Consider the following 22,418-nt stretch of genomic DNA (forward strand, 5'->3'; position numbering starts at 1 on the left):
ATAAGCTTGAACTGAACATTGACTTTGCATAGCCTGATGCTAAATCTAATCCTGTGCTGTAGCTTACTTGCAATGTAGTAACTGAAATGGAACCTGCAAGGCTTGCAGCCCTATTCTGGCTAATATTGTAGAAAAAAATCTAATTCATAGTAATAGGATGTTTTGCCTTCTGAGCAAGCCTCTGTGTTGAAGATGCGAGAATTGTCTGGTGTAGGGGATGTTACATATTACAATAACCAAATTGTAGGTACTACAAAATGTTTCTTGCTTAACTCCAAACTTCTGTAAATGTAAAACTGAAACAGAAAGTAAAAGCTTGTCTAAAAATCACATGTTGAAGGACAAGCTGAGCTTTCAGAATATCTGGTTTAGCAATTGCCACTACTATTTAAAAAGAATTAAAGACTTGCTACTGTTTGGTCTGCCTTTCTGTTTGATCAGTTGAAACAAATTAACATCCTTTCTCTAGAATCCATTATGGAGCTTATGAAGTCTGAAATACAGCCACAGGAGGTAAGATGCTCCACTGCTAACTGCTTTCCTTTAGTATTGTAATTTATCAGAAACATAAATGCACTTCTGCAGCCCTTTTTTAAACTTAAAAAGGGAGCCTGAACAGCAACTTAGGTGTTGCTTTATGTAGGAAGCATTAAAGACTTGGCTGCATTTCTATTTCTAACCCCAAATTCACGGCTTCTCTGGGGTATTTTGGGATAAATGGGGTGGGTTTCCATGAAGCAGTATAGTACTTTATAAAGTAGTAACTCTGGCACTTTCCTGAACAAACCAAAGCATCAGCCTTTAGAGTGGAGAAACACTGATCTTGTGTACTACGGGATAGAGAAAATACACATCTACTAAAGCTGTCTCTGAAAGCTAAGCTTATTGCAGTAGACTTGATATTGGTGGGGTTGAGAATGATGTAGGTCTTGCTCTGATTTGTCAGAAAAGTAGGGATCCCAAGACAGACTTGTGTGCATGGGGGTGTGTAGACCTGTTTCAACAGCACTTAAGACTCCTGAGTTAAGTACTCAAGCTTCAACTAGCAATAGCATAAAAACCATTAGACTTCGTTCAAAATGTGGGGAGGGGTGTCCTTTTGTAATTGGAAATACTGGTTCTTTAAACGCTGAATCCCTATTTCCCAGGTATCCCACTAGAGGGTGTACTCTAGAACAAGTTTTTGTAACCTACTGGTAACACTGTTACCTGACTCTAAAGCTTTTTTTGGTGACTTGTCAGGAAAAAAAATCTCAGCCTTGTACATTTTTTTGCTTAGTATATTTACTTCCTGTTTATGACAAAGTAGTAACTCAGGAAAACTTTAGGGCATCTTCATTGAACTCTCAGACTTATTGACAGTAAACACAGCCTGGAGTTGAAGCCCAGTGGTACTAAATCTGAGAATCTGACTTTTTAGTATTTAAACTCCATTAAGAATCATGGTTATACTTGGTTATTGGAATTCCAAAGGGTCAAAGATTTGGGGGAGATGGTGCTGCTACACTTGGCAGAATATCTACTAATATAGTACCCCACAGCATTTTAGATGCTTAGGAGGAGAGCTAACTTTATAAAAATCACAGCTGAACTTGATATTGTCACTGCCTAGGAACATCAGTTAGCATTGAGGGTAAGGGTAATAGATTCATTCAGCTCAAGTATGTTTTGCTTGTGCTGTTCAGGACTGTTTCATGCTTCTCTGTGGCATGCCAAGCAAAGCTAGTCTGCAGTGTTGTAGGATAAAGCCATGGCTGTCCACATAGTTTCTATGGCTAGTGCTTAAACTGTCTAGGCTCTGCTTTTAGTCAGAAATTTTCGTTAGCTGGGTGACCTAACTTAACTGACCTGAACTGTAGTAGCGAAATGTTTTCTTGGGAGCCATTAAGTTTCTCTGGTCTATATAGTTTCTCAACAGGCGTTATTTGCCTGAAGCAGAATACTCTGTCAAGAAGAAGCCAGAAGAGCCCAAATCTTGGGAAGCTGAGTGTGCTAGAAAGCAAGAACCTCCAAAGTCCTGGGAAATGCTTGTTGATATTGAAGAGCATGAACAGAAGCAGAAACAAGAGACCTTAAAGCCTTGGGAAGCTCGTGTTAGGCAGCAAGAACCAAAAAGACCAGATTCTCCAAAGCCTTGGGAAGTTCATGCTAAAGAAGAGGAACAGAAGCGTGAGTCTACAAAGCCCTGGGAGACCCGTGTTGAAGAGGAAGAACAGAAGAAGCAAGAAGCTCCAAAGGCCTGGGTAGCACGTGTCCGAGAAGAGCAGGAGTCCCCCAAACCTTGGGTAGCAAAGGTTAGGGAAGAGCAGGACCAGAAGAAACAGGAATCACCTAAGCCATGGGTAGCAAAAGTTAGGGAAGAGCAGGACCAGAAAAAGCAGGAGTGCCCAAAACCTTGGGTAACAAAAGTTAAGGAAGAACCAGAGCAAAAGCAGGAATCTCCAAAACCTTGGGTAACCCAAACTAGGGAGCAACCAGAACAAAAGAAGCCAGAGCCTGTGAAATCATGGGAAATGCCTGTTAGGGAAGAGCCAGAGCAAAAGAAGCAAGAGCCTGTGAAGGCTTGGGCTGCACATGTTAGGGAGGAGCCAGAACAAAAGAAGCAGGAGACTCGAGAGGCTTGGGAGAAAGCTGACAGGCAGCAGCAAGTGTCGTCACAGCAGTTACAGAACCCTCCGAAGTCCTGGGGAGCTGCAAGTGTTGGGCCAAAGGAGCAGATGGGGCCAAAGAAGTTTGATATGGAACCCAAAGAAGTGAGTTGGCATATGTAGTATTACCTGTCATAAGCTTTTCACACTAGTGTATTGGACTAAAGCTACCTATTAGCAGAGGCTTTATAAGGTGCACTTTGTAGGCCTGTATTTAGATTCCTATTTCATTCTTTCTTGGGGGAAATAATTCTGGCAATTAAACTTTATATATGAATAGCAAGATGCTCTGCTTTGCTTTACATCAACACAGTATTGCTGTGTTTGAGCCTTGAATCACTGCTTTATGTGTAAGACAGAAGAATTAACTTAGTTCATCCCCAGCTATTGGCTCTGTCCACTGTTACCAGTACAAAGCAGGTATGACTCATCCAGGGATCAAATACTTTGTCTGTGGCTGCATGCAAATAGCACTTCAGTCATTTTTTAGGCTTTTGATTAAAATAGCTGCTGATTCAGGAGAGATCTGACATCTAGATCAAGCAATACCAACTGTACAGGGGCTTAAATATGTATTTCCAGATGAATGCATAAGCCATACTGCTGTCCTGGAGAGTCTAACAATAGCATAGTTTGTTTTAGAAATGTAAAATAAAAGTTATTGCAGGGCTTACACCTGAGCAGGCTGCTAGCCTCTGGTTACATTACCTTCTTTCTCACCTATGCTTGGGTAGTAATGATTCTGATACTGTGAAACTAGGTAAGATGGTAGGCAAAGCAGAGTTCAGTTATGTCATTAAGAGCAGTATTTTAATTTAGAGTTAGACTTCAGGAAGAAAATATGGGGAATTGAGCAATCTTCTTGTACACAATCTTGTTAGCACTACTACCTTGTTTCTGCAAGAAAGCAGAAGTCAATTCATTCCATATTATTCATAGCAAATGATTAAGCTTAAATCTTGTCAGTAAACTTGGCATAACAGAAAAATTTTTGTGCCTAGAGGCGGGAGCGCAAACAGAAGTTTGAACATGAAATTAAAAGAGTAGGTAACATGCAGCACTGGGTAACAAAATGGGATTAAGGTGTTTCAACTTGACTCATCTTTACACTCAAGCTGGGTAGAATCTTGTGTCCACTGGTGGTGGTGGTACAGGTACAAAACCTGGTTGCCTCACGCTAAGTAGCTCTGAGCACAAGTAGGTGTTGTGCACTCAGCTATGCATAGTATTACTGTAACTGAAACTATCATATATGGGAATAGTCTCAAGCACTTTAAGATGCCTTGGAATTTCTGGTGTTAGATTAACTTAAAGTTTAAATGCAAGATGCTTCCTAATGAGATGGGGCTCTTATTTTTTGTATAGGATGGAAAGATGGATGGCTTAAGTGGTGGACAAAACTCTGATGCAGTAAGGAAAAAGGAGGGTCTCCAGTCAGTTGGAGGAACTTGCAAACTGTCTAGGAATCTTCAGAGTAATGTGCAGGTGTGCAAGTCAGCCAAATTAAGCTAAATTGAATGTTGCTTAAAGCTGGATTACTGAATTAAGTAAACAAAGCATATTTTTATTCAAACTTTGATTTACATAGCCAGCTGGTGTTTCACTATAGTCTATATTTTTGCTTAGTAGCTATTGACAAACCCTAATATCAAAAGTATATTGAATGAGTAAAAAATAGTGTACTGTCAACCTAGCTAGTTTCCATAACTTTTTAAAAAATAAATGTCTTCATTTGATTTGAGGTGCATATAAAGAACAATTAAAATAATATTTTAAACTTTTTGGATAATGAAACTTGTCTTGCCTTTGCTTATATGAAGAAAGAAGAGGCAATGCAGTGCTATAGCTGGATCCATTTCACTCCCATGGAGAACCTATAAATGACCTTGTGCAGGGATCTAGGCATGGTAGATAAAAGGCCTATGTCACTGCTGCTTTCTGGAGCTGAAATTAACCTTTCTTTACTCCCTGAAATAACTGTTAGAGCTCCGAGATATCTTTTAATAAACTGCTCAGTTTCAAGATCTTAAAATATGCTTATTTAACTTAATGTACTATAAGGTGCAATACCTAAGAAGTTGGGCCTAAGGCAGCAGAGTGACCTGATGTGCAAGCCTGTTAAAACTGTTACTCTATTTAAGTGTTTGTGCATCCTGTGGACCAGCAAACTTGGTTAGAGCTGAATTTGTGGCCTGCTATTTGAAAGCAAAACAGTTTGGCTTTTGCTGTCATCCAGTGCCATTTAATTCATACCTGCTGTGAATGTTGTTCTGAGTAGAAAGCAAATGTTAATTGTATATCTACATGGCACAGCTGTTGTGATTACAGCTTAGATATCACCATTCCAGCTCATTTAGTACTCCACAGGTCCTGTATCATAGGATGGAGTTTTGCTAGTATGAGGTGGTTGAAATGTATGTTAGTGTTATAAGTAGACCTTCAGTCTCTAAAAAAAAAAATCAAACTTTAACAGGAGTAACTATTATTTTGGCACTTTGACTAGTAAAATTCCAAAGTGGTCGGTGTGCCTCTACATTGGTTTACTTGCAATGGTTTAACAGGTCCTAAAACAAATTCTAGGTTTTTCAACTCCATTTTTAGTCAGTTCTCTGGATGTATGTTGAAACAGTTTTTGCAAATGTGTAAGTAGTGTTGAAGTTGGTTTCAGAAACATTATTATAACAAGTTAGACCCTAAACTTATCAGTGCTGTGTAAAACTAACCTGAATGTTGCTTGAACCACTAGTGTTAAGTGATCTCAGCCTGCATAAGTTTGGTGTGAGCTGGCCTAACAGGTTACTAAACTCAGAATCTGCTACCAGCTTGTAATGACTTCCAGAAACAGCATCTAACTGTAGGCTAGAAAGAAAACTTGATTTAAAACTATCTTAAGGATGTCAAGTACCTGCTCTTTTTCAAAGCATCTCTTTTATAAAGGCATAAGACCTTTAATACTTTAACTTTCTGATGCTGTTTCATGTATGCTCTGTATTGCACTTGAATATTTTAGTTTGGAACACCTAAGTACCAGCAAAACAGCAAATCAATATGAAGTAACATTGCTATAGCTACTTCTGGCTGGTGTATGTTAATGTATGCAGGAACCAGAAAATAACTTCTACAGAATGGAGAGTCTCAATGTTTCAATCCTGGCTTAAAGCCCTAATGTATCTGTAACCCTGTATGCTTGCTCTTCTAGTTGAAGAATGCTACCAGCATAATGCACAGAGTATGAGCTGAGGAAGGAGATCAAGACTAACAAATTGTAAAAGCATACAGAAGATTGTATGATCTTTGTAACCACAAGTGAAACACTGCAGTCTCTTCTGCTTCCATGCTCTTGAGGCTGTCTTTACTTGTTTGTGTTTAATGTACAAGTCTAACTTGCATAGCTAGTGGACAATCTTAATAGCTTCAGACACTGCCAGACTTGACCTGGTTAGGTGACTTAAAGGTGGAAAGCTGTTATCCATTTGTGAACATACAGAACTGGTTTGGTAGTATACTTGTGCCTCAGTAAACTGTAGTGAGGAGGAAGAGGGTAATAGAAGCATTAATCAGTTTGACCCATAATGAATTCACCATGACAGCAAGTGTTTTAAGATTAAGTCTACTTGTAAGTGAGGGCTAATAAAGTGATGGACAGGAAGATTCAGATTCCTAGTAACTTAATCTATAACTTGCTGAGATTTAACTTTATTCAACTGTATTTCTTGTCCTGCGCTTAGATCCTTAATAGCTTTAGTTTCTCTTCGTTATTGGAAACTACAGCAATATAAACTTGCATAGTCAGTAGTTAAAGGTAGTGCTTGTGCATCAGAAATTCTAATTAAGATAGAGTAGTACAAAGGTGCACCCTTCTAGCTCTAGAATAAAGTAAAACTTCTCACAGCTCAACAAGTAGCAGTTGTGTGGGCCACATAGGTATTAGAAATTGAGTCCTCCAGAGTTAATGATGTGCTGCATGTACATGGATTATGTACATTGTGAAGCTCACTAAACCCTGCAAGCTTCTTCCCTGTGCATGCTATTGGAATTTCTGCAAGTGCTAGTGATTAGTTTCAGATAACTGTTGAAGAGGAGATAAAAGAGTATTTGGTCTTGTTGTCCTAAAACTGGACAAAGAGCACTTCATCAATTTGTTTTGAATTTAGTGTGACAATTAAATGTTGTGACACATATACCCTTCTGGCCTATAGTCTTCTAATGACTTAGTACACATACTCAACTATACTGCTATATGGTGTATTAAAGTAGTAACCTCCTATTAGAAAGATAAATGTTTGTACTGTAGGAAAGTAAAGGCTTTCATGTGTTCCTGTGTGTCTCAACATTTGGGCCAGTTGAAATAATGCAACTACTTAATGTCTTCAGATTTGCCTCCCTCTAGCTGCATAGACAAGCATAAGAACAGCAAAGCTTTAGAGAATCACTAAAAATTATGGTTTTAAAATACTTATAACAAGCCTACCTCTTCCCCAAGCTGCTTTCAAAAGACATGTTAGACTATCTAGACAGTCTAATATTATTGTCACTCTGTAAATAACAGGGCTTCTGCTATTTAAGGAGTTTACTATCATGATTTTTCTAATACCTTAGACTTGCCTATTCTCTGATAAGCCATTTCCCTCTTTTAAAAGTGAAATGAGAACCAGTTGTGATGAACTGTTAAGGGACCATTTGAAACAATCAAGGAGTAGTAAGGCCCTGCAGAAGTCCTTATTTAGCTACAAAGTTAGGCTCCCATGTGGGAGCACAGGTGTATTTTTCATGCCAAACTTTGAAAGGTTTAATGTAATACTTTCTGCAGGAGCTGGTGCATTGAGAGTATCTGGCTAGTTAGTGGAAACACTTTGGTCTAATACTGAGTAATGTGCTTGCGATGTATCTCTTAGGTGCAGTTTCTTCAGAATGTCTGGAAATCCATCCTAATAAAAGATTTGTACTTACTGACATGGACTTCACTGGGAGGAAGTATGTTTTAAACCTTGAGTGATACAGCTTTGATTAAGTTTGTTCTGGCCTTCAACTTAAATATGTGGATTTCCTTGGATGGAGGTGCCTAATTTTGTGCTAAATGCAGGCAACTTATTGTCTTCAGTTTCTTACAGTAAAATGTGCAGAATGAAGTGAATTAATTCTGTGGCTTAAGTAGTTGTGGCAACAGTAAGCTGATCTTTTTAATGAAGTGAAAGTTTGATTCAGGAGACATCAATAACAGCACAGAATTCCTTGGCCTGTGGTGTCTGACACCTACAGGTTGCTCTGGAAATATATTGAATAAGGCAGCTTGTCTTGCTTCTGGTATTAGATGTAATATCTTTTCTTTATTAGGTGCCTAAACCTGTACATCAGCCAGCTGCAGAATTTTGCTCTACTTCAACTCTTCCAAAAGATCCAGTGTTGAGAAGGGAAAAACTTCAGGATCTGATGACTCAGATACAAGGGACTTACAACTTCATGCAAGTATGTTTTTCTCTGCTGTTGTAGCACAAAGCTCCAATTCCTACTGAGTTAGGGAAAACAGTGCTGACAATGTGTGTTTGCACTGAATGAATGAATCTAGCTCTAATTAGCTAACAGCAACTTGTCAAATGAGAATGTTTCATTTGTATCTAGAGTTTAACTTTTTTCTCCCAACCGATGATCTTTCAAAAGGAGTCCATTCTGGATTTTGATAAAGCTTCACCAAGTGCCATTGGTTCATCCCAACCACCTTCAGTTACTCCAGCAAGTAGTCCTGTAGGTAGGTAATACTGTAAGTGTAAATCAAATGTAAGCTTTTGCAAACACTAACAGGGTTTGCTTGAGCTGTATATCAGTAGACATGGTGAAGACAGCTTGTCTAATTATAAAGAATACCAATGCCTGATTAAAAAAAAAGGCATCTTGAGCCACTTACCTGCTTATTTGTTGCTGGAGGTGGCTTAAGTTGGTGCATCTGCCTGGAAATGGAATGCTTGTGTAATCACTGGCTGGCATGTGCATCTGAACCTAGCTGCAGAACTGACATGCTGTATCTGTGTAACAAACTTGTCTAGATGTGGTGTATATAGACAAAGCTGTGAATGAGCTCAGGATAAAGAGCAGTTATCTAGCTAAGTTTAGAAAATTGGAACTTTCTACAATGGACCATGTTAAATAATTGTTTGGGTGGCTCTTGGGCTGTAAAACACAGTTATCCAGTTTATTAAATATTGTTTCTTTTAATCTGGAAAGTGGGTATCTCTATTGTGGTAGAAATATTTCTATCATTGACATTACCTGTCCTTTTTTACAAAGAAGTGAAGTTTTCAATTGGGTGTAGCTTACTGATGCTAAGTAAATGTTTGCAGTGCATACACTAAAAATAGTGTGCATCTTCATACACCGAATGTTTTCAAAAAGTAGAACTGCACACTGAAACTATATGTAGTGTTTGAATTTAAAAGTAAATGTTGCTTAACACATTTTTTTTACAGCTTCAAAAGAACAGAAACTGCCAAGTCAGAGTGATTTTCTTCAACAGCCCCTTCAAGTAAGTTGAAGTTGGGACTGCCCTGAAGAGGCAGAGCCTGTAGCTAAGGAATGATACAGAGGTTATTCACTAGAATAGACTTAGTACTTTAATTGTTTTTTTTCTTCTTGTCAGCAGTTTTGTAACAAATTTCATATAACTTAGTAGCTTGCAAGTCTAAGATCATTCAAATGCTGATAAAGCTGGCTGCTCTTCTGCTTGAAAAGCAGTGACAAATGTTTGAAATTTCTTAAAGTAAAACAGTATGTTGAAGACATGCTGTGGTAGTTTGAATATTTAACCCATAGATTCAAGTCATAGCTAATAGTTGTGTGCAGGAGAACATGCTGCTGCTTTCCTAGATAGTGCATGTCTTCATCTTTGAGATCCTCACTTATGCCAAAGATACAGTATTTCAAGCTTTGGCAGCCATGGTTAAGTGAACCTTAAATTCACTTACTGTGCTTGCATGTCTTGCTACTTTGGCTTTTAAGTAGGTTTCTTTGCCACTAACAAGAATTCTGAAGAAACTTAGGCTAACTGGTCAAAGCACTTCAGCTCCTGCCTCATTCTGAGGTTTACGTGGAAATACCCAGAGTGTTATTTTCAGTGAAACCAAACATTTAAGATAATTTTTCAAAACCTTATCTCATTTTTTTCTTCTTGCAAGGCTGCTGCTTCGTCTGTGACACTGCATGGTTCAAATACTTCCCTAGCATCTGCTGAGCAGACTCTTTCTGGCTCTGAAACTGAAGACTTGGTGACACCACAGGTAATAGACCCTGGGGCTCACTGGCATTCAAAGATCTGTGTGGTAGCCAGCCCTAACAGAAAGCTGTGGTGGGGCCTCTCCTGAATAACTATTCTTGAACAACATACAGGGACAGAATGCAAGTAACAGCAATAGTATAGCCTACAATCTGGAATACTTAAAGATGGTTAGAAGAGTCTTCCTAATGCTGCATGAATGCAAAGTGAACAGTCTGCCCCTTGAAATGGGAAGGGTGTGGGATGAAAAATGCGGGCTAGAAAGTGTGGTGCATATTTTTGTGGGAACATACCAGCAAATACAAATATTTGCTTTGGTTAGTGTAGAATACTACCTCTAATGACAACATAGAGGATGCATAAATTGGGATGGATATTGTCATGAAATAGCAGACTTCTGTGTAAGCTGAAGACTGAGATGTGTTCTCTCAAGCACTAACTGAAGAAATACTGGGAATCTGACTTCCTGATGTTCAGCCAAGACCTCAGACTTTACTTTCTTAGCTGTATTTATGTGCACTTGAAGATTTAACTAGCATTCAAATATTGTTCAGAGCTGAAAATAGCATTTAAATTTTTATAGATCACTGTCTTAAAGATCTCTTGCTAAGTGTTGCTGTGTTCAGGAACACAGCTGGGTCTTACCTGTTGGACTCTAATACAGTGTATGTAGATTATAATGGGGAAATGTTCATGCTTTAAGTGGGTTTTTTTGCTGATGTACATGCTATCAGTATACTGTGCATGTAGCATTTACTCTATTCCTTAATATACTGTATAGTTGAATATAACAGTCTTGACAGGGATGTAGTCTTGCTGCCTCTTGAATCAGCAGTTTTGGCCTGGTTCTTGATACCTCCTCTCACTTCTACAGCATTGTAAGAATTCTTGTGCTGACAAGGATTAAATAATTTTGCTGTTCAATATGTATCCAGGAGACTTGTGCTGTGCTATAATGTAGAACATCTGCTTTAGTGGAATGTTCTGAGTTTTTTGCAAACTTACTGTTTGGAATTAGGGTTGCTTGTGTCCAGCATATCTCTAGTCCCTTAGGCTTGAAGTGTGGTCTGTCTTTTCCAGTCCTGCTTCTCATGGAAAGCAGTAGATAAGCTTTGTTTGGTCCCAGCACAACTGGGGAATACACTCCCTGGTGACAGTGCACTCTTGTGGTATGCAAGTGCAGTTCTGTCTGCACCAATGATGGTATATATGGTGAGAATGGGACTGGTAGTCTTTAGCCCTAGGCTGTGTATCTAAGTTTAAGAAACTTAGCATTACAAATGTGAGCTAACTTTTTTGCAAAAGCAAAACAAAGTTTGACTCTGAAGCCTTGTTTGGCAGAGCTTACCAGAAGTTTAACATCAGAGATGTCTTTCCATTTAATTCAATGAGACAGGTGTGTGTCACAGACTTCATTGTAAAAAAAAAAAAACCTGCTTGAAGCAATCTACAGTTCTTAATTATCTGACTTTGCAGGGCTAGTTGTACAACTTCTTGTGTAAGAAGGGTACTCTAAGTCTGAATCTCTAAAGCTAATTACTTGAAGCTTTTGGTTAAGATGACTATTTAGTACGCTTACTTTGGACTTAATGCATGTCATGGTTTTCCAAAATCTACTTGTTTCAGCTTATGCACTGGTCTTTCATAGCTCTACCAGAAATTTGTGCTTTCTGCAATACTTCTTGTAATAGCAGGTGCATGTATGGCTTCTTCTAGGCATCAGCATCGCTTTCTCAAGAGACTGAGAAATATACTTCCCAGCCACTGTATCAGACAAGTTCACGTATTTCTGAGCCACTGATACCTAAAAAGATAGAAATTACCCAGGTGAGCTATCACAAATACAGGTAAGGTAAGTATATTGGTTGCTGAAATGTCTAGAGCCTTACATTCCTTTTGACTTCTGATTCCTGTAAATAGCGGTGCTCTAAATCAACACTTCACTTTGCTGTCTGCACAGATGAGACTTAATGCTGGTTAATGCTTTGTCTGGACAACTCAGCATTGTTTCTAATCTGAAACATAATCAATTAAGTTTGGAGGGAAAAAATCAAACCCCCTAAGCTTCCTGAGTTCCTCTGGAAAAGAGAAGTCACTTTTAATATCAGCCAGAGAATCATCTTCCAATAAATGGAACAGAAGGCATTCTATGTTTCCTTAGTGGTGGGGAAAAAATACCTAATGTCTCTTTATTGTGAAATTATTACAATGAGTGGTATGTATAGTACCTCATAGGCACATTTCACTTAATCAGCAGAGACTGCAATAGAAGTACTGTTTGCTGAGGATGCACAGCAAGATTTGAAATTGTAAGCAAAAGCTATTTGGTAGCTCTACTATGTCCAAATGTCATCCTGTAGAAACTGCTGACTTCTGTCAGTCTAGGCTTTAGAACAAATTAACTGCTTCTGTTACTGCCTGATAACTATCAAGTGACCTTTCATTACATTTGTTCTTCCCTCAGGCAACTATTCCCCTCCCAAGTGAGCCACAGTCACCATTGCCTACTTCAAGCACCTCCATGTCGCCAGTACCACCAGCGCAAAGCTTTCAGTCTCCTCCAGCAAGTAGCAGTTCTGTCACAATAACAGCAGCTCCCTTTCAGGCTATGCAGACTGTAAGTATGCAACCTGAGGCCACAGAAGAATAATTGACAATAATGCTAATAACTTTAGTCCTAATACTGGGGAACTGGCTCCTCTTGATATAGTACAGAACTTGATAGATCGTTTTGAAGTTTTAATGTTAAACCTAGATTAGAACTCTGCTTCTCCAATGCCTTCAGAACTTAAAACAGATCATCTAAGAACAGAGATCCTGGTTTTGCTCTGTATAGTCCCAAAATCTAATACTGGGATATCTTAGTAGCCTCAAGGAACTAAGAGGGAGAAGTCAGACCTGAAATCAACAGATTTATAGCTGTGCCCCAAGGTAAAGTTGACTGTACTTAAACTGTTCTTCTGCATAAATTTCAAATAAAGACTGCAGAGGAGAGAGGGAATCCTGAAGTATATAGCTGTTAGGACTAAAAGCTTTCTGAAGCCTGAACCTGTCTTGCTGCTTTTTAAACTGTTTGCTTTAGTGGGGTAAAACTCAGTCCATTGGAATCATGGAAAATGTGTCCTTTATAAAGACTGGTGTAGCTCATTATCCTATCTCACTAACAAGTACTCAATAGAGGTGCCTAGGGAATAGTCCACACAGACTGAGTGGTGTTTCTTGCAAATAGATACTATTTTTTCAGGCCATACATCATTACTAATGTTCTCTAACATTACTAATATTGCTACTCTCTGGTAATTTGTGGTGCAAGCTTAGAGGGATGCAGAGGAAGGGTCTCCATTTGGTTATTAATGTTCCCTTCCCTGTACTTGGTCTTATTTACTCCTCTGATACCTTCTTCAGAAGATGCTAGAAACCTTCATTTAATGTTCTTGCTGAAAAGCAAGCTTAGAAAGAGGTCATTGAGATTCTCCAAAGGCATTGTCCATTTCAACAAATGTACTAGTGCAGTTCCACAACTTGCTGGACAATCTGCATCTTGCAGTATTGAGACAAATGTTAGTAGTATTTGGCAGAAGGTAGCTAATAGCCTTTCAAAGCATGGGAATTAATGACTAAAACATCTGTGACATCCTGGTGTGGTCTGTAGTAAATCACTACCATGATTTTTTTCCTCCTTGGTTTTCTGTATTTCTAGAAGAGGTTCAAGTAGAACCTTCCTCAGAGGTACAGAATTTTTATATATGCTATAAATAAGGCAAGTGGTGGAATGGAGGTGGTTCTTTCTAAGCCAGATCTATTTAAATTATGCTAAGTGGCTAGGTGCTGATTTTTCATGAAAGTGGAGAAATAGCAGCATGCTATGATCAAGGAATCCAGAGTCTTTCTGGGGATGCAGTCTATAAGATGAGCATCTGTAATGACATAAATATGGAGTCTTGGTCTCAGTCATTCTGATTGTATCTGAACCTAGTGTCTGTGTTCAGAGTGCTTTTGATCATAAAGGTACCACTGAAAGTTCACTTGAATTAATGCTGTGGTGTTTTCAGAGATGTTAAATGTTTGAGATTTCTCTTGACATTTTTTTGGGTCAAACTGGCAAACATCTGTCACTCACTAGGATGTTAATGCCTCTGGTAGTGGTAGCAGTCTTTAACTTTGTAGTGCAGGGTTTTCTTCTTCCCTACACTGCTTAGATTCTCATTGCTGCCAGGAAAACACAGCCATTGAATTTCAGTAGATAGCCAGGAGTCAGATGGTTCCTTGCCAAACAGTGGTAGTACAGTGACAGTAATGGAAGCATCTGATTACATGTCCTCAGATGTCTGAACATCTATTGCTGCTATTGTACTTATGGAAGCTTAAAGGCAGATCCTATCTGTAGCCCTAGTCCTTTACTAGAATTCCACCTGTAAACCTCACTGTAGGAAAAAGTAGACCACTTGCTACAAATACTCCAGGATGTTGACAGCCTAACTGCACAACATCCTCAAATTTCTTTTAGAAAGAGGATTGCTTTGGAGCACTTTGATCGCTTCATCTGGTAAAGTAAAAAAAAAAGAATTTGTATTGTTTTATAATGGTTCAAAATTTATACTCAACACTTCAGTATCATGAGGGATTTCTGTGCTGGCTCCCTCTTAGAGGCAATACTTGGTTTCTTGACCCTTGGAAAAGTGTTCATTTCCCATTTTAATTATAGAGGCTTCTGCAAATGACAAGAATTGTCAAGCTGTGAAGCTGTTCCTTGCATCTAGCTGTAGTTTTGCCCTGGTCTGTCTTCAGACAGTTTATAGTCTTGGAAAATGATCAGATACACCTCTAGACTCGGTATCAGTACTGCTGACAGCTCTTCATGTGAAATTTAGATCCTTCTACTCAAAATACACTTCTTTTCCTATTTGATCTTGATACTAGTTGTCACTTTTGGTAGTGTCAATTCCGGCAATTTGGGGTTATTGGCTATAAAGCAGTACAGTCACTGGAGTGACTGAACTCTGGTTGATTAGATTTAACAGTAATATCTGTGCACCACCCTACTGCCCAGGCTGTAACATTAAAATTTGAATTACAAGACTGTTACTTAGGTTACATGTTCAGTCTGAGGGAACTTAAAACGAGTAGGAAAGTTGAGGCTTAATCTACCAAAGGGGTGAAGGCTGTCTAATATACACTCAACTGCCATATTAGTGTTGCATCAGGTTCCAAGACATGTATAAAGAACCAAATTCTTCCCAAATGTGAATATCTCATCTTGGTATAGGCTGTCCCAGCTTCAGGTCAAAAGCTGTAGAACAGGTAGTCTGTGAATTTAACAGTGGATTTCCCATAGAAGGAAAATAGCATATTGTATGGTAGCTGTTCTGTTAATCAAATGTGGTAGCTATGGTCAATCAAGCATGTTTCTTGCATAGCAGCTACATAAACAGGAGTAAGTTCTGTAAGTCTACTGAGAGGGAAAAGGATGGGTTGAAGTACAATGTTCTTGAACACCAACTGTTTCTTCGAAATAATCTAGAAACTGATCTAGGCATATGGATTTAAACCATGGCATAGCAGGGTGGTGGCATTAGGCAGTGACTCTAGCTGGTAGTGTTAAGCACTTGTCTTGAAATATGTTGTAGGTATTTAAAGTGAATGCACCACTGCCTCCGCGTAAAGACCAGGAAATTAAAGAGGAGTCTTCATATTCAGCAGGATATAACCAGAGTTTCTCTACAGCAAGTACACAGACTCCTCCTCAATGCCAATTGCAGTCTTCTCATGTTGCAGAACAAACCTCTCTTTCACAAGAATCTCTGTCTTCAGGTGAGAACTGTACTTGTATCTGTATTTCAAGTCTTTAAAGATCTTCAGGTTGTAGTAGTATTTTAATTCATTAACATGTGCTGTGAGTTCTTTTGACTCAGTGAAATTCTTAAGCACTGTTAATAGCACCCGTTAACATTAGGTTTACATACCATACCATCAAATAGATTAGAGTTGATGTAACCCTAACTTCAAAACTGCTAGCAGGATGAAAGGCTGCTTCAAACTAGTTTCTATGCTAGTTGCATGGACAGTGTCACTTATATGCCTGAATCTCCCAGTAGGTGGAAATTCAAGTATGCAGTGATACTTGTCAAACAATTGTTTGCTTGGAGCTGAAGCAATGATGAAATACTCTTATTTGGAACCATTAATTGGTCTCTGGTAATAGACACTAGTGCTGTCTAGTGCTGGGAGTTGCTGAAAGCTAAATAAGAAAGTCGGGATGAGTTTTCAGTCTGACTTGAGGAATACTAAACTTCTGATAAGAGGGGTCTTGAGCTGCCTTATTTAGCTCAACTGACCTGCTTGACATTCAGCTACTGTACCAGGTGAATTTGTATAGCTGATACTAAATTTGAAGTGAAACTAGCCCCTAAATATGCCTGAAACAGGTTCCAGGATGAAAGGAAGCTGACAATTAGGGATGTGGATTTATAAGACTACCTAATCAAGTGACTCAAGGTAATTTAAAACTACTGTGTTTCTGCCAGGGGAATCTTGATAGGAATTATACTAGAAATAGACTGATACTGTGTGAAGTCAGTGAGACATATGAAGATTAAGAGCTCCAAAGAACAATATAAGCAGCAGTCAGGAAAGCATGGTTAGCTTGAATGCTTCTTCTCATCACTGAGACTACAGGTGATCAGCCTTCTATACAGTTTTTTGATGGAACATCATGATTTTTTGATTAATCTTGTGCAGTGGTTCTGCACAGACTTTGGAAAGGGGTTTAGACTGTCACTCTTGGATCAGTTTTAAGCTTTTCAGATTGATATAAAGCATGGTCCTGTGGAAACACATTCATGGTTATGATGTCTGTATCCTGTATCTAAAGCTAACCACTCAACCACCCTGTGAGTGAAAAGTATTCTTGAATACCTGTTGCTTGGGGTTGAACTGCCTAATAACATGTGGTAGGAATGTCTGAAGAGAATGAACCCAAATATCTAGCTTTCCACAGTTGTCTTATTGCTATGTAGATAAGACTGAGTTTCTCTTGTCACTTTGAAGGATGTCAACACTGAGGTGACCTAGTTTATCAGATAGACCACTGAGGTCTTGCTAGTAGAACAGTATTGGTTCTAAGTGAAAATTCTTAATCAGGTGTTACTTGATTTTATTCTAGCTTGGTTATTTTCTTGATGCTGCTAGCAAGCTTATTCTGACCTAGGCAACTGAATCTTGTTGAATGCATTAGAGGCTTACACTGACAGCCTGGGCTGTCTACAGTATACTTTTAACAAGCATTACACTCTACAGACCAAAGGGGAGGATCCCCACTTACTTGGAGTAATGAAGTGGCACAAGAACAGGATATTCAGAGCAGCTTAATCAGTCTCTGAACTTCCTAATGCTGCCCTTGCTTCTAGGTGTGGTAACTTATTACAGTTATAAAAGCTTTGAATTAATCTGTGCCTTCTGTTTTAAGCAGTGAATTATCAACCTGATGGAGCTGTTCCTGTTAGCAATGGTAGCCTTGCCTTTTATCCAGCACAGACTAATGTTATTCCCAGACCGCCTCAGCCTTACCTTAACAGTCGTGGGTCTGTCAGAGGATCTGCTAGAGGTGGAAGGTCACTGGCTAATTCGTATCGTTCCCCTGGTGGGTACAAAGGTATGTATGTACTACCACCTTAAAAAATAAAAAATCTAATATAGTAACACTAGAACATGATTTAACACAACATGGTATTAAATTAAAACAACTTTAAGAGCAATGTGCAGAGAATGGGGTTTTCCTTTGTAGAATTTAAGCAAGTTCATTCTGACTCTTACTTGTAGTCCCTGTACTTTGGGTGTCAGGTGAACTGGCAGAGCAATTTCATAGCATTTTGAATTATGAAAGCAGAAACTTTCACTAATATGTTAAAGTATGTAATTGTATAGACTTTTCTGCTTGCTATTTCATATACCCTTCTGAACTTTTTACCCCCTTTATTCTTTCTCTTGGCATCTGTCTTGCTAACATTCTGGGCAGGTATTTTCTCTTCAGATGTCACTTGCAGTATTTGCCCAAAACAAGATACCCTTTGCTAAGCACTGCTGGCTTTAATATTACCAGCAGAAACTGGGATGGGGGGAGAGGTTCCTGGTAGTTGAGAGCCCTTCTGGATTAATAACAAACCAAAGGGTTTTAAGAGAAGGATTGCTTGGTCTCTGCAAATCAGTTGCTATTCTGCTGCTAGCTGAAGTACTATAGAAAGTTTCAGCTGACTCTCAGCAGACACCAACTTAGGCCACAGCTATCAACCACCTTATTTCATTTTGAAGTGGAAGGGCACTTAGTCTGTCATTGAAGTTGTTTCAGTTATTGGGCTGAGACTGCTCAATACCTTGTAGGAACATGTACCAGAAAACGAGTTATGTAGTTCTACCTTACCTGCAGTTAGGTGTTTGGTAGTTAGTCTAATAGCTAAAGATGCTAAATATTATAGTAGTTAAATGTAACAGTCATAGCTAAGCATCTGTAGTAGCAAAAGAAAGCATTTCTTAATTCTGCTAAATCCTGTCTCTGGATCTAGCAAATTTTTCAGCTGTTCTGTGAAGTCCCATTAACATCAAACAGGCAATTGTTAAGGTCTGATGTTAATACTTCTAAACATGTAATTTTGATACATACATTGGGTAGTTCAGAGTAGCTAATGAAATGCATTCTTTACAGGAGTAGTGAGACTCTGAAAGAAGGAATAGATGTGTAATTCATAATGTAATACAATGGTAATTGCCAAAAGGGAGCTCGTCATATTCTGGACTTGTACTTGTAAACCAAACCATGAATAATATTGAATAATCAACCTTATTTGAACAGGTTTTGATGCTTACAGAGGCTCACCTTCAATAACTAATGGCAGCTATGGCCAGCTGCAGTTCCCTGGTAGAGATTATGCTGGAATGCCATATTCTCAGAGGGTAAGCATTGACTTTTGTTTCCAGTAGCCTTCTTGAGCACTGTATGGGAGATAAGTCTTCTAATACTGTAGCTTTTCATTATCCTAACAGGTGCGGTATTCTTTAGAAGCTAGAGTTTAGTTTTGTTTCCTAGATGAAACTCTTTTTTTTTTTTTGGAACAGCAGACAGCAGTTGAAATAGGAAGTCAGTTCAGACAGATAACAAGTCTGTATGACAGGTTGATTTTAGTCTGAAGGGAATCTCCAAAATGCAAACAGATGGCAAATAAGATGTGGCATAATGAGTCTGTTTTACCATGGGTTTTAAAGTTAGTCCTCAATGCCTCTGTAGTATAAAATAACACTCTTAAATGGATTACTGAGAATGTGGTTAGGAAAAAAAACCACCAATGTTTAAGAAAGCAAAGGTTCCTGGTGGGAGGAGGGTCTTTAGCTTTGAAATGAAATATATTCATCTGTACAGACTCAGACTTGTAACAGACCTGAGATTTAAGGTAATGCTTAATGAACTGAACTGAATGTATAGTTCAGAAGCTAACTTGCTAGAACTGGCATTGAAATAGCTCTTTAATTTTATACAAGCTATTGTAAAAGTAAATTTTCCATAAATAAGGCTGTTTATCTACATCTTAATTCTGAACTCCATCATTGTTTATTCTAGAACTTGAATTAATTGTGCAAAAGAAAAAAATACTCTATTTGGTAGTCCCACTTGCTTTCAGATTTGCCTATAGCAATCTTACTAATACTTCTGTTCTTTTTAGGATGTGAATTACCAGCAGTGCTATAAACGAGGTGGGATAACTAGTGGTCCTCGAGCAAATTCAAGAGGTAAGGTTAACATCAGGTCCTCAGTGGAACATGTATGTGCTTGGGCATAGCAGATGCTGAAGTGGAGTGTTACCATGAATAGTGAGGAAAAAGTGTACTATCACTGATAAAACAGATCAAGCTTGGTATAAATTAACTAAGGTAGATGAAAGCTGAAATACTGTTCTTAGACCACCAGCATTGCATAGAAGCAGACTTAATGTCACCTCTCAATTTGGTGTCTTCACATGTCAAAGTTCTGGCACAATGGTACCTTACTGAACTTTCTTCCCAAATAAACGGACCAGGAAATAAACACAGGGTGGTTCCCATGTTGCATTTGGCTTCATCCCTTAATTGTATGGTCTCCTCTGATTCTGGGTGAGCTATCAGATCCCAGAAACTTTAACTTTTTCTACGAATAGAAGTTTGGGAATACAGGTTTACTCTGTACTTCCATGCTGGAATACAAAACCTAAAGAAATATATAAAACTAGCTGTTTCAATCCAAGCATGAATAGCATGTATTTTGAAAAGTAAACAAGATGATTTAATCCTGGAAAAAGCTGGACTTAAATGCTATAGGTGAAAAGAAAGATAAATAGTAACTATAGATCACTTCTTTGAAGAATAAAGGGAAATTATGGTGTATCATGGAAACTCAAGATAAAGCAGGTCATCTCTCAGTCAGGCAGGACTTACAGAATATACTTCAGAAGAGAATTAAAAGAAATGTGAGATTGTGGTGAGTTAACAGTAGATGTCAGTAAGATATCAGTAGCAACTTCACTTTGATATCTTAAGGTGTTCCTTTCCAGTGGAATTAACAGTGGCTTGAAACTTGGGGGTGACTGCTTTAAATTTCTTAGATCTATCAATGTTTTCATTCTAGACCCTTTTAACTTGAAGCTGTTTATCTTCTCAAATATCCATTTTGGGGAGCGGGATGCAGAAAGCTTAAAAGCAATCCTAGTTCTTCAAACTTAAAATATTCTAGCATCATAAGTTGATATGACCTACTAAGAATGCAGCTCCAGAAGAACAGTACTGAGGTAACTTGAAGTGCAAATTCAGGTCTTGAAGGTGACTAAATGACTACTTGGCTTTTAGTAATCCTGCCAATTTTTTTCAGAGATTATATTTTATCTCCCCTCAGAAGCTAGCATATGCTTTTTATGGTAATATATGTATGTGGCAAATACTAAAGCTAAAACTATTCCAAGCTAGTGCCCTCTCCTACTTGAAGTATGAAAAAATTAAATTATGGTCCATCCTGCTGACTGCTGTGAGTGATGAATTTAAACCAGCTTCAAAGTTCTGTTCTCACTGGGGTCCTTTGTCTTTCAGCTACAGGAAGTTGTCAAAGCTGTTGCAAAGCTTATACACTTGCTGCTTAAGATCATGCCTGCAGGTTTAAGGGTCTCCTTCTGTTATAATACTTATTTATCATTGCTGATGATCTTTAACAGCAGGGTGGAGTGATTCCTCTCAGGTGAGCAGTCCAGAACGAGACAATGAAACCTTTAACAGTGGGGACTCTGGACAGGGAGACTCCCGCAGCATCACCCCTGTTGATATGCCAGTGACGAGCCAAGCTGCCACCATATTACCAGTGCATGTCTACCCCCTCCCGCAGCAGATGAGAGTTGCCTTCTCTGCCGCTAGAACATCTAACTTGGCTCCTGGAACTCTAGACCAGCCAATTGTGTTTGATCTGTTGCTGAACAACCTTGGAGAAACTTTTGATATCCAGCTTGGTAGGTTCAACTGTCCAGTGAATGGTACATATGTCTTCATCTTCCACATGCTGAAACTGGCTGTAAATGTTCCCCTGTATGTGAATCTCATGAAGAATGAAGAGGTCCTAGTGTCAGCATATGCAAATGATGGGGCTCCTGATCACGAAACAGCTAGTAACCATGCAGTCCTGCAGCTGTTCCAGGGAGATCAGATCTGGCTGCGTCTACATCGGGGAGCCATCTATGGAAGTAGCTGGAAATACTCCACCTTTTCGGGATACCTCCTTTATCAGGACTAAAATCCAGTGCGATGTTTACAAAAGAGCTGCTCCAAACACCTTGGTGGAGGGGGGTGGGACTAGCTTTGCACTTACTACTGACTTTATAGAAGATATGTGGTTCCATTATTGGGGGAAATGATGGTCCTGTTGTGCAAGGTGAAATCATGGAATTGGGGTACTGAATCAGCACTAATTTGGCACTTTATCAGTTGTGATGTAGCCTTGCTAGTAAAGCTGTGAATGTATATTGTTTGCACTTACCCTAAACTGTATTAATGTCCAGCTTACTACACTATTGATTGCCTCAAGTATGGGCTATTCACAATGCCTTGTTGTGCCTCAATAAAACAAGTTAATATGCATTTTAGTATTAATCTTGCCAGTGGTCTTTATTTTTAAAATATATCAAACTGAGCTTTATTCCTGATGTGGGGGTGTACATGTGTGCTATTACATAGAACTGATCTTCAACAATTCAGAGTAAACTGTATTGTTTAAAAGGGGTTCTTGCTTGATGCCATTCTCAAGAGTGTTCCCTTGATCAAAATGAATTCAAGATTTAGTTACATACCTGCTTCCTTTTTAACCAACAGGTCATGAAATTAGAAGTGAAAAGCTATGTACTTCATTAGGACTACTTATTATAAATGCATATCCTGTCAAAATCTAGCTTTGTCACACCACCTGTCCTTCAGTAGTGATGTACTTGGAATTCTTAAACCTCAAAACA

General features: G+C 38.7%; 1 protein-coding gene across 6 annotated transcripts in view; it reads left to right on the top strand.

Moving 5' to 3' along the window:
- Nucleotides 1-22,055, top strand: part of CAPRIN2 (caprin family member 2) — a 37,015-nt gene extending 14,960 nt beyond the window's left edge. For 2 of the 6 annotated variants that reach the window (XM_076340691.1, XM_076340685.1), the window contains exons 8-20: nucleotides 470-513; nucleotides 1,908-2,753; nucleotides 7,983-8,114; nucleotides 8,307-8,394; nucleotides 9,110-9,165; nucleotides 9,815-9,916; nucleotides 11,629-11,739; nucleotides 12,377-12,529; nucleotides 15,540-15,723; nucleotides 17,378-17,563; nucleotides 18,758-18,858; nucleotides 19,623-19,689; nucleotides 21,138-22,055. In XM_076340691.1, coding sequence (XP_076196806.1) covers nucleotides 470-513; nucleotides 1,908-2,753; nucleotides 7,983-8,114; nucleotides 8,307-8,394; nucleotides 9,110-9,165; nucleotides 9,815-9,916; nucleotides 11,629-11,739; nucleotides 12,377-12,529; nucleotides 15,540-15,723; nucleotides 17,378-17,563; nucleotides 18,758-18,858; nucleotides 19,623-19,689; nucleotides 21,138-21,706 — 2,639 coding nt within the window. In that variant the 3' untranslated portion in view covers nucleotides 21,707-22,055. Of the gene's footprint in view, nucleotides 1-469; nucleotides 514-1,907; nucleotides 2,754-4,013; nucleotides 4,134-7,982; nucleotides 8,115-8,306; nucleotides 8,395-9,109; nucleotides 9,166-9,814; nucleotides 9,917-11,628; nucleotides 11,740-12,376; nucleotides 12,530-15,539; nucleotides 15,724-17,377; nucleotides 17,564-18,757; nucleotides 18,859-19,622; nucleotides 19,690-21,137 lie in introns of all 6 variants that reach the window. The other 4 variants (XM_076340727.1, XM_076340706.1, XM_076340698.1 and 1 more) reach the window with 4 other exon arrangements.
- The last annotated feature ends 363 nt before the right edge of the window (nucleotides 22,056-22,418 follow it).

This window comes from Aptenodytes patagonicus, chromosome 1 (assembly GCF_965638725.1).
Source record: "Aptenodytes patagonicus chromosome 1, bAptPat1.pri.cur, whole genome shotgun sequence".
Taxonomy (NCBI): Eukaryota; Metazoa; Chordata; class Aves; order Sphenisciformes; family Spheniscidae; genus Aptenodytes; species Aptenodytes patagonicus.